This window comes from Scyliorhinus canicula, chromosome 9 (assembly GCF_902713615.1).
Source record: "Scyliorhinus canicula chromosome 9, sScyCan1.1, whole genome shotgun sequence".
Classification (NCBI taxonomy): Eukaryota; Metazoa; Chordata; class Chondrichthyes; order Carcharhiniformes; family Scyliorhinidae; genus Scyliorhinus; species Scyliorhinus canicula.
This window is the reverse complement of record NC_052154.1, coordinates 101,158,759-101,171,055: the sequence shown is the minus strand read 5'-3', so window position 1 is coordinate 101,171,055 and position 12,297 is coordinate 101,158,759. Positions and strand designations below refer to the sequence as shown.

General features: G+C 40.1%; 1 protein-coding gene across 1 annotated transcript in view; it reads left to right on the top strand.

The window, feature by feature from the left end:
- The window catches only part of LOC119970923 (cyclin-K-like), a 101,280-nt gene that overhangs the window by 29,432 nt on the left and 59,551 nt on the right, over window positions 1–12,297 (top strand). Inside the window, exons 11-21 of the mRNA XM_038806033.1 lie at window positions 361–387; window positions 2,156–2,182; window positions 2,655–2,681; window positions 4,446–4,472; window positions 4,946–4,972; window positions 6,737–6,763; window positions 7,238–7,264; window positions 9,029–9,055; window positions 9,530–9,556; window positions 11,319–11,345; window positions 11,819–11,845. Of these exons, the coding sequence (XP_038661961.1) occupies window positions 361–387; window positions 2,156–2,182; window positions 2,655–2,681; window positions 4,446–4,472; window positions 4,946–4,972; window positions 6,737–6,763; window positions 7,238–7,264; window positions 9,029–9,055; window positions 9,530–9,556; window positions 11,319–11,345; window positions 11,819–11,845 (297 nt within the window). The remainder of the gene's footprint in view (window positions 1–360; window positions 388–2,155; window positions 2,183–2,654; window positions 2,682–4,445; window positions 4,473–4,945; window positions 4,973–6,736; window positions 6,764–7,237; window positions 7,265–9,028; window positions 9,056–9,529; window positions 9,557–11,318; window positions 11,346–11,818; window positions 11,846–12,297) is intronic.

The window sequence follows — 12,297 nt, the reverse complement described above, 5'->3', positions numbered from 1 at the left end:
ATGAATACGTGGACAAAATAAATGACCAATGCCTGAGAATCAAAACAGTGAGAGGTTCTATTAAATGTGTTACGTGATGTTTTTAGATTTGATTCTCTAATTTGATCAGACTCAATTTTCCATCAGGCTGGCAGCCATTTGGTTTCATTATAGCAGTGAGTGAGCTTCACAAATGTATACGAATAGCGCATTCAGTCAGTCAAACCTGTTCTACAGTTTCTGTCTCACAAAATGTTAGACCATTCAAAAAGCAGATGAGATTTGTGGCAAAGTTTATTTAGTGTCGTTCCTTTCAGTTGTTTAAACACCGGAAAGTCAAAAAATTCCATCCTGCTTATGATTCATTATCTTCTTTTCCAGGAAAACTGACTGACTACTATCCACCAGGTAAAAACAATACACGGTCATCACTGTGTCTTTGGTCTTCTGTTGTCTTGACTCAGGCTCCAGTGTCTAATATTCCCAAATTTGAATTTGTCAGCTGGAGCACAATTTGCAGATGTTGTACCACTGAGATAAAGTAAGGTCAAATCCTACAGCAGGACAGACAAACAAAATAAGTGAAAAAAACTGGACAAATCTTTTTGTCATTCACTTCGGCAATTAACACAAGATAACCACACCCAGGCCATTCGTTGTTGCAGAGTTTGTCTCAATCCCATCTTGGAATTCTGCCAAAATTGAGAGAGCTGTCCCAAAGATATGTTAAAACACAGGCTAACATTGGCACACTCACAGAATCAATATCTTTCAACCAAAATCCTGGGACCCTCCATCACCATTTCCCAGTATGTCTTGTCTCACTGTCACTGTGACCCAATAGAAATGACAGCACAGTGGTGTAACGGCACAAGGGCATGTTTCAGGAATTGCTCAATATATCTGTGGAGAGCAGCACGGTGGTGCCGTTGTTAGCATTGCTGCCTCATGGCGACGAGGTTGCAGGTTCCATCCCAGCTCTGGGTCACTCTCCATGTGGAGTTTGCACATTCTCCCCCTGTTTGCGTGCGTTTCGCCCCCACATCACAAAGACCTGCAGGGTAGGTGGATTGGCCGCGCTAAATTGCCCTTTAATTGGAAAACATGAATTGGATACTCTAAATTTATAAAATAAAATAAATACTTTTTTGAAATAAAAAATATGACTCTGGACTGCATAAATTCAACAGCTGAATGAAAAACATTTCCTGGCTGCTAGATAAAAGTTCAGCTTTTTCAGTTGATTGAGCCAGTTCAACTGCTTTGTCTCGGGCTATTCTAGATTCTGCCAGAAACCCATAAATATTCAAATTATTAATACCACAAATCAAACAGTCAAGTACCATATCTCTCAGTGAGTGACCGAATTTGCAGTATACAGCCATCTGGTGAAGCCTGGTTACAAAAGTCGATACTGTTTCTCTCGGATGCCTAATGGCTGAATGGGATTTATAGCGCTGCATTACAATGGTGGGCCGAGGATTATCGTGGTCTTTCACTTGCTGCACCAGTTGGTCAAAGGATTGATTATCCACGACCTTGAGAGATGTTAGGTTTCTCACAAGGTTAAAGGTTTGTGGGCCACAAACTGTGAGTAATGTAACTTTTTGCGAGTCTTCTGCCCTGCTTTCGTCGGCATCTAATAAGTATCAAAGCTTTCGATTTATTGATCCAATTTACAACCCCTGGATAAAATGGCTCGATTTTCCCAAACTGTGCCATACCTATTTGACTCTAATTGATTGTTTAATGTGCTGCAGGCTTCCGAGAGGCCACTTTTCCTCCTCCAAATGTTGAAAACTTTTTCCTTTTATAACAGATCTGATTGAATCTCAAAACCAATGTTGTAGCGTGAGGAAATACGACGAGGTAGAGGTGAATCACAATGGTGATTTATTAACAACTGGTGAACTATATTTATACAGAACAACACAACACTGACACATGTCTAGTCCCACCACCTCTGATCTTATTCGAGGTGGGTCACCTGGTCCATGAAAGATTGCCTCTGAAATGAGTCACGCTATCACAAGTATTGAAGACTGAGTTTGAACTGTTTCCATTCTATAGCTTTTGTGTGAGAAATTATTTACTTTGTCTGTTCTTTAAACAAGTTTGTGTGGAACAACCTCCATCCCCTTTCATATTGGATCATATTTGTACTCTTCTTTTTCAGTTAAACCTATTCAGCACATTCCACCAGGTAAACAAAATCAAGCTATTTAGAGTTTAAATATGTTCCACATCCTAACCTTTCTCCCCTTGCCCCGATTTCCAATATGTCCGAATTTTGCAGTTTCAGCTGTGACTCAGTTGTATGAATACGTGGACAAAATAAATGACCAATGCCTGAGAATCAAAACAGTGAGAGTTTCTAATAAATATGTTACGTGATGTTTTTAGATTTGATTCTCGAATTTGATCAGACTAAATTTTCCGTCAGGCTGGCAGCCATTTGGTTTCATTATAGCAGTGAGTGAGCTTCACAAATGTACACGAATAGCGCATTCAGTCAGTCAGTTGTTCTACAGTTTCTGTCTCACAAAATGTTAGACCATTCAAAAAGCAGATGAGATTTGTGGCAAAGATTATTTAGTGTTGTTCCTTTCAGTTGTTTAAACACCGGAAAGTCAAAAAATTCCATCCTGCTTATGATTGATTATCTTCTTTTCCAGGAAAACTGACTGACTACTATCCACCAGGTAAAAACAATACACGGTCATCACTGTGTCTTTGGTCTTCTGTTGTCTTGACTCGGACTCCAGTTTCCAATATTCCCAAATTTGAATTTGTCAGCTGGAGCACAATTTGCAGATGTTGTACCACTGAGATAAAGTAAGTTCAAATCCTACAGCAGGACATACAAACCAAATAAGTGAAAAATACTGGACAAATTTTTTTGTCATTCACTTCGGCAATTAACGCAAGATAACCACACCCAAGCCATTCATTGTTGCAGAGTTTGTCTCAATCCCATCTTGGAATTCTGCCAAAATTGAGAGAGCTGTCCCAAAGATATGTTAAAACACAGGCTAACATAGGCACACTCACAGAATCAATATCTTTCAACCAAAATTGTGGGACCCTCCATCACCATTTCCCAGTATGTCTTGTCTCACTGTCACTGTGGCCCAACAGAAATGGCAGCACAGTGGTGTAACGGCACAAGGGCATGTTTCAGGAATTGCTCAATATATCTGTGGAGGGCAGCACGGTGGTGCAGTGGTTAGCATTGCTGCCTCATGGCGACGAGGTTCCAGGTTCCATCCCAGCTCTGGGTCACTCTCCATGTGGAGTTTGCACATTCTCCCCGTGTTTGCGTGCGTTTCGCCCCCACATCACATAGACCTGCAGGGTAGGTGGATTGGCCACGCTAAATTGCCCTTTAATTGGAAAACATGAATTGGATACTCTAAATTTATAAAATAAAATAAATACATTTTTGAAATAAAAAATATGTCTCTGGACTGCATAAATTCAACAGCTGCATGAAAAACATTTCCTGGCAGCTTGATAAAAGTTCAGCTTTTTTAGTTGATTGAGCCACTTCAACTGCTTTGTCTCGGGATATTCTGGATTTTGCCAGAAACCATAAATATTCAAATTATTGATACCACAAATCAAACAGTCAAGTACGATATCTCTCAGAAAGGGACCGGATTTGCAGTATACAGCCATCTGGTGAAGCCTGGTTACAAAAGTCGATACTGTTTCTCTCGGGTGCCTAATAGCTGAATAGGATTTATAGCGCTGCATTATAATGGAGGGCAGGGATTATCGGTGTCTTTCACTTACTGCACCAGTTGGTCAAAGGATTGATTATCCAGACCTTGAGAGATGTTGGGTTTCTCACAAGGTTAAAAGTTTGTGGGCCACAAACTGTGAGTAATGTAACTTTTTGCGAGTCTTCTGCCCTGCTTTCGTTGGCATCAAATAAGTATCAAAGCTTTCGATTTATTGATCCAATTTACAACCCCTAGATAAAATGGCTCGATTTTCCCGAACTGTGCCATACTTATTTGACTCTAATTGATTCTTTAATGTGCTGCAGGCTTCCGAGAGGCCACTCTTCCTCCTACAAAAGCTGAAAACGTTTTCCTTTTAAAACAGAACTGATTGATTCTCATAATCAATGTTGTAGCGTGAGGAAATACAACGATGTAGAGTTGAATCACAATGGTGATTTATTAACAACTGGTGAACTATATTTATACAGAACAACACAACACTGACACATGTCTAGTCCCAAAACCTCTGCGCTTATTCGAGGTGGGTCACCTGGTCCATGAAGGATTGCCTCTGAAATGAGTCACGCTATCACAAGTAATCAAGACTGAGTTTGAACTGTTTCCATTCTATAGCTTTTGTGTGAGAAATTATTTACTTTGTCTGTTCTTTAAACAAGTTTGTGTGGAACAACCTCCATCCCCTTTCATATTGGATCATATTTGTACTCTCTTTTTCAGTTAAACCTATTCAGCACATTCCACCAGGTAAACAAAATCAAGCTATTTAGAGTTTAAATATGTTCCACATCCTAACCTTTCTCCCCTTGCCCCGATTTCCAATATGTCCGAATTTTGCAGTTTCAGCTGTGACTCAGTTGTATGAATACGTGGACAAAATAAATGACCAATGCCTGAGAATCAAAACAGAGAGAGGTTCTAATAAATGTGTTACGTGATGTTTTTAGATTTGATTCTCTAATTTGGTCAGACTAAATTTGCCGTCAGGCTGGCAGCCATTTGGTTTCATTATAGTAGCGAGTGAGCTTCACAAATGTATACGAATAGCGCATTCAGTCAGTCGAACCTGTTCTACAGTTTCTGTCTCTCAAAATGTTAGACCATTCAAAAAGCAGATGAGATTTGTGGCAAAGATTATTTTGTGTTGTTCCTTTCAGTTGTTTAAACACCGGAAAGTCAAAAATTCCATCCTGCTTATGATTGATTATCTTCTTTTCCAGGAAAACTGACTGACTACTATCCACCAGGTAAAAACAGTACAGGGTCATCACTGTGTCTTTGGTCTTCTGTTGTCTTGACTCAGGCTCCAGTTTCCAATATTCCCAAATTTGAATTTGTCAGCTGGAGCACAATTTGCAGATGTTGTACCACTGAGATAAAGTAAGTTCAAATCCTACACCAGGAAAGACAAACCAAATAAGTGAAAAAAACTGGACAAATCTTTTTGTCATTCACTTCGGCAATTAACACAATATAACCACACCCAGGCCATTCATTGTTGCAGAGTTTGTCTCAATCCCATCTTGGAATTCTGCCAAAATCGAGAGAGCTATCCCAAAGATATGTTAAAACACAGGCTAACATAGCCACACTCACAGAATCAATATATATCAACCAAAATCCTGGGACCCTCCATCACCATTTCCCAGTATGTCTTGTCTCACTGTCACTGATGCAATAGAAATGGCAGCACAGTGGTGTAACGGCTAAAGGGCATGTTTCAGGAATTGCTCAATATATTTGTGGAGCGCAGCACGGTGGTGCAGTGGTTAGCATTGCTGCCTCATGGCGATGAGGTTCCAGGTTCGATCCCAGCTCTGGGTCACTCTCCATGTACAGTTTGCACATTCTCCCAGTGTTTGCGTGCGATTCGCCCCCACATCACATAGACCTGCAGGGTAGGTGGATTGGCCACGCTAAATTGCCCATTAATTGGAAAACATGAATTGGATACTCTAAATTTATAAAATAAAATAAATACATTTTTGAAATAAAATATATGTCTCTGGACTGCATAAATTCAACAGCTGAATGAAAAACATTTCCTGGCTGCTAGATAAAAGTTCAGCTATTTCAGTTGATTGAGCCACTTCAACTGCTTTGTCTCGGGATATTCTGGATTCTGCCAGAAACCATAAATATTCAAATTATTGATACCACAAATCAAACAGTCAAGTACCATATCTCTCAGAGAGTGACCGAATTTGCAGTATACAGCCATCTGGTGAAGTCTGGTTACAAAAGTCGATACTGTTTCTCTCAGGTGCCTAATAGCTGAATGGGATTTATAGCGCTGCATTGCAATGGTGGGCCGAGGATTATCGGTGTCTTTCACTTGCTGCACCAGTTGGTCAAAGGATCGATTATCCAGACCTTGAGAGATGTTAGGTTTCTCACAAGGTTAAAAGTTTGTGGGCCACAAACTATGAGTAATGTAACTTTTTGCGAGTCTTCTGCCCTGCTTTCGTTGGCATCAAATAAGTATCAAAGCTTTCGATTTATTGATCCAACTTACAACCCCTGGATAAAATGGCTCGATTTTCCCGAACTGTGCCATACCTATTTGACTCTAATTGATTGTTTAATGTGCTGCAGGCTTCCGAGAGGCCACTCTTCCTCCTCCAAAAGTTGAAAACTTTTTCCTTTTATAACAGATCTGATTGACTCTCATAATCAATGTTGTAGCGTGAGGAAATACGACGGGGTAGAGGTGAATCACAATGGTGATTTATTAACAACTGGTGAACTATATTTATACAGAACAACACAACACTGACACATGTCTAGTCCCACCACCTCTGAGCTTATTCGAGGTGGGTCACCTGGTCCATGAAGGATTGCCTCTGAAAGGAGTCACGCTATCACAAGTATTGAAGACTGAGTTTGAACTGTTTCCATTCTATAGCTTTTGTGTGAGAAATTATTTACTTTGTCTGTTCTTTAAACAAGTTTGTGTGGAACAACCTCCACCCCCTTTCATATTGGATCATATTTGTACTCTTCTTTTTCAGTTAAACCTACTCAACACATTCCACCAGGTAAACAAAATCAAGCTATTTAGACTTTAAATATGTTCCACCTCCTAACCTTTCTCCCCTTGCCACGATTTCCAATATGGCCGAATTTTGCAGTTTCAGCTGTGACTCAGTTGCATGAATACGTGGACAAAATAAATGACCAATGCCTGAGAATCAAAACAGTGAGAGGTTCTAATAAATGTGTTACGTGATGTTTTTAGATTTGATTCTCTAATTTGATCAGACTCAATTTTCCGTCAGGCTGGCAGCCATTTGGTTTCATTATAGCAGTGAGTTAGCTTCACAAATGTGCACGAATAGCGGATTCAGTCAGTCGAACCTGTTCGACAGTTTCTGTCTCTCAAAATGTTAGACCATTCAAAAAGCAGATGAGATTTGTGGCAAAGATTATTTTGTGTTGTTCCTTTCAGTTGTTTAATCACAGGAATGTCAAAAAATTACATTTTGCTTATGACTGATTATCTTCTTTTCCAGGAAAACTGACTGACTATTATCCACCAGGTAAAAACAATACACGGTCATCACTGTGTCTTTGGTCATCTGTTGTCTTGACTCAGGCTCCAGTGTCTAATATTCCCAAAATTGAATTTGTCAGCTGGAGCACAATTTGCAGATGTTGTACCACTGAGATAAAGTAAGTTCAAATCCTACAGCAGGACAGACAAACCAAATAAGTGAAAAAAACTGGACAAATCTTTTTGTCATTCACTTCGGCAATTAACGCAAGATAACCACACCCAGGCCATTGGTTGTTGCAGAGTATGTCTCAATCCCATCTTGGAATTCTGCCAAAATCGAGAGAGCTATCCCAAAGATATGCTAAAACACAGGCTAACATAGCCACACTCACAGAATCAATATCTTTGAACCAAAATCCTGGGACCCTCCATCACCATTTCCCAGTATGTCTTGTCTCACTGTCACTGTAACCCAATAGAAATGGCAGCACAGTGGTGTAACAGCACAAGGGCATGTTTCAGGAATTGCTCAATATATTTGTGGAGGGCAGCACGGTGGTGCAGTGGTTAGCATTGCTGCCTCATGGCGACGAGGTTCCAGGTTCAATCCCAGCTCTGGGTCACTCTCTATGTGGAGTTTGCACATTCTCCCCGTGTTTGCGTGCGTTTCGCCCCCACATCACAAAGACCTGCAGGGTAGGTGGAGTGGCCATGCTAAGTTGCACTTTAATTGGAAAACAAGAATTGGATACTCTAAATTTATAAAATAAAATAAATACATTTTTGGAATAAAAAATATGTCTCTGGACTGCATAAATTCAACAGCTGCATGAAAAACATTTCCTGGCAGCTAGATAAAAGTTCAGCTTTTTCAGTTGATTGAGCCACTTCAACTGCTTTGTCTCGGGATATTCTGGATTCTGCCAGAAACCATTAATATTCAAATTATTAATACCACAAATCAAACAGTCAAGTACCATATCTCTCAGAGAGGGACCGAATTTGCAGTATACAGCCATCTGGTGAAGCCTGGTTACAAAAGTCGATACTGTTTCTCTCAGGTGCCTAATGGCTGAATGGGATTTATAGCGCTGCTTACAATGGTGGGCAGGGATTATCGTGGTCTTTCACCTGTTGCACCAGTTGGTCAAAGGATTGATTATCCACGACCTCAAGAGATGTTAGGTTTCTGACAAGGTTAAAAGTTTGTGGACCACAAACTGTGAGTAATGTAACTTTTTGCGAGTCTTCTGCCATACATTCGTTGGCATCAAATAAGTATCAAAGCTTTCGATTTATTCATCCAAATTACAACCCCTGGATAAAATGGCTCGATTTTCCCGAACTGTGCCATACCTATTTGACTCTAATTGATTGTTTAATGTGCTGCAGGCTTCCGAGAGGCCACTTTTCCTCCTCCAAAAGTTGAAAAATTTGCCTTTTATAACAGATCTGATTGAATCTCAAAACCAATGTTGTAGTGTGAGGAAATACGACGAGGTAGAGTTGAATCACAATGGTGATTTATTAACAACTGGTGAACTATATTTATACAGAACAACACAACACTGACACATGTCTAGTCCCACCACCTCTGAGCTTATTCGAGGTGGGTCACCTGGTCCAAGAAGGATTGCCTCTGAAATGAGTCACGCTATCACAAGTATTGAAGACTGAATTTGAACTGTTTCCATTCTATAGCTTTTGTGTGAGAAATTATTTACTTTGTCTGTTCTTTAAACAAGTTTGTGTGGAACAACCTCCATCCCCTTTCATATTGGATCATATCTGTGCTCTTCTTTTTCAGTTAAATCTACTCAGCACATTCCACCAGGTAAACCAAATCAAGCTGTTTCGAGTTTAAATATGTTCCACCTCCTAACCTTTCTCCCCTTGCCCCGATTTCCAATATGTCCGAATTTTGCAGTTTCAGCTGTGACTCAGTTGTATGAATACGTGGACAAAATAAATGACCAATGCCTGAGAGTCAAAACAGTGAGAGGTACTAATAAATGTGTTACGTGATGTTTTTAGATTTGATTCTCTAATTTGATTAGACTCAATTTTCCGTCAGGCTGGCAGCCATTTGATTTCATTATAGCAGCAAGTGAGCTTCACAAATGTACATGAATAGCGCATTCAGTCAGTCGAACCTGTTCTACAGTTTCTGTCTCTCAAAATGTTAGACCATTCAAAAAGCAGATGAGATTTGTGGCAAAGATTATTTTGTGTTGTTCCTTTCAGTTGTTTAAACACCGGAAAGTCAAAAAATTCCATCCTGCTTATGACTAATTATCTTCTTTTCCAGGAAAACTGACTGACTACTATCCACCAGGTAAAAACAATACACGGTCATCACTGTGTCTTTGGTCTTCTGTTGTCTTGACTCGGACTCCAGTTTCCAATATTCCCAAATTTGAATTTGTCAGCTGGAGCACAATTTGCAGATGTTGTACCACTGAGATAAAGTAAGTTCAAATCCTACTCCAGGACAGACAAACCAAATAAGTGAAAAAAACTGGACAAATCATTTTGTCATTCACTTCGGCAATTAACACAAGATAACCACACTCAGGCCATTCGTTGTTGCAGAGTTTGTCTCAATCCCATCTTGGAATTCTGCCAAAATTGAGAGAGCTGTCCCAAAGATATGTTAAAACACAGGCTAACATAGCCACACTCACAGAATCAATATCTTTGAACCAACACCCTGGGACCCTCCATCACCATTTCCCAGTATGTCTTGTCCCAATGTCACTGTGACCCATCAGAAATGGCAGCACAGTGGTGTAACGGCATAACGGCATGTTTCAGGAATTGCTCAATATATCTGTGGAGGGCAGCACGGTGGTGCAGTGGTTAGCATTGCTGCCTCATGGCGACGAGGTTCCAGGTTCGATCCCAGCTCTGGGTCACTCTCCATGTGGAGTTTGCACATTCTCCCCCTGTTTGCGTGCGTTTCGCCCCCACATCACAAAGACCTGCAGGGTAGGTGGATTGGCCACGCTAAATTGCCCTTTAATTGGAAAACATGAATTGGATACTCTAAATTTATAAAATAAAATAAATACATTTTTGAAATAAAAAATATGTCTCTGGACTGCATAAATTCAACAGCTGCATGAAAAACATTTCCTGGAAACTAGATAAAAGTTCAGCTTTTTCAGTTGATTGAGCCACTTTAACTGCTTTGTCTCGGGATATTCTGGATTCTGCCAGAAACCATAAATATTCAAATTATTGATACCACAAATCAAACAGTCAAGTACGATATCTCTCAGAGAGGGACCAAATTTGCAGTATTCAGCCATCTGGTGAAGCCTGGTTACAAAAGTCGATACTGTTTCTCTCGGATGCCTAATGGCTGAATGGGATTTATAGCGCTGCATTATAATGGAGGGCAGGGATTATCGGTGTCTTTCACTCACTGCACCAGTTGGTCAAAGGATTGATTATCCACGGCCTTGAGAGATGTTGGGTTTCTCACAAGGTTAAAAGTTTGTGGGCCACAAACTGTGAGTAATGTAACTTTTTGCGAGTCTTCTGCCCTGCTTTAGTTGGCATCAAATAAGTATCAAAGCTTTCGATTTATTGATCCAACTTACAACTCCTGGATAAAATGGCTCAATTTTCCCAAACTGTGCCATACCCATTTGATTCTAATTGATTCTTCAATGTGCTGCAGGCTTCCGAGAGGCCACTCTTCCTCCTCCAAAAGCTGAAAACATTTTCCTTTTAAAACAGAACTGATTGATTCTCATAATCAATGTTGTAGCGTGAGGAAATACGACGAGGTAGAGTTGAATCACAATGGTGATTTATTAACAACTGGTGAACTATATTTATACAGAACAACACAACACTGACACATGTCTAGTCCCAAAACCTCTGAGCTTATTCGAGGTGGGTCACCTGGTCCATGAAGGATTGCCTCTGAAAGGAGTCACGCTATCACAAGTAATGAAGACTGAGTTTGAACTGTTTCCATTCTATAGCTTTTGCGTGAGAAATTATTTACTTTGTTCTTTAAACAAGTTTGTGTGGAACAACCTCCATCCCCTTTCATATTGGATCATGTTTGTACTCTTCTTTTTCAGTTAAACCTACTCAACACATTCCACCAGGTAAACCAAATCAAACTATTTAGAGTTTAAATATGTTCCACCTCCTAACCTTTCTCCCCTTGCCCCGATTTCCAATATGTCCGAATTTTGCAGTTTCAGCTGTGACTCAGTTGTATGAATACGTGGACAAAATAAATGATCAATGCCTGAGAGTCAAAACAGTGAGAGGTTCTAATAAATGTGTTACGTGATGTTTTTAGATTTGATTCTCTAATTGATCAGACTCAATTTTCCGTCAGGCTGGCAGCCATTTGATTTCATTATAGCAGCGAGTGAGCTTCACAAATGTACACGAACAGCGCATTCAGTCAGTCAAACCTGTTCTACAGTTTCTGTCTCACAAAATGTTAGACCATTCAAAAAGCAGATGAGATTTGTGGCAAAGATTATTTAGTGTTGTTCCTTTCAGTTGTTCAAACACCGGAAAGTCAAAAAATTCCATCCTGCTTATGATTGATTATCTTCTTTTCCAGGAAAACTGACTGACTACTATCCACCAGGTAAAAACAGTACACGGTCATCACTGTGTCTTTGGTCTTCTGTTGTCTTGACTCAGGCTCCAGTGTCTAATAATCCCAAATTTGAATTTGTCAGCTGGAGCACAATTTGCAGATGTTGTACCACTGAGATAAAGTAAGTTCAAATCCTACAGCAGGACATACAAACCAAATAAGTGAAAAAAACTGGACAAATTTTTTTGTCATTCACTTCGGCAATTAACGCAAGATAACCACACCCAGGCCATTCGTTGTTGCAGAGTTTGTCTCAATCCCATCTTGGAATTCTGGCAAAATTGAGAGAGCTGTCCCAAAGATATGTTAAAACACAGGCTAACATAGCCACACTCACAGAATCAATATCTTTCAACCAAAATCCTGGGACCCTCCATCACCATTTCCCAGTATGTCTTGTCCCAATGTCACTGTGACCCATCAGAAATGGCAGCACAGTG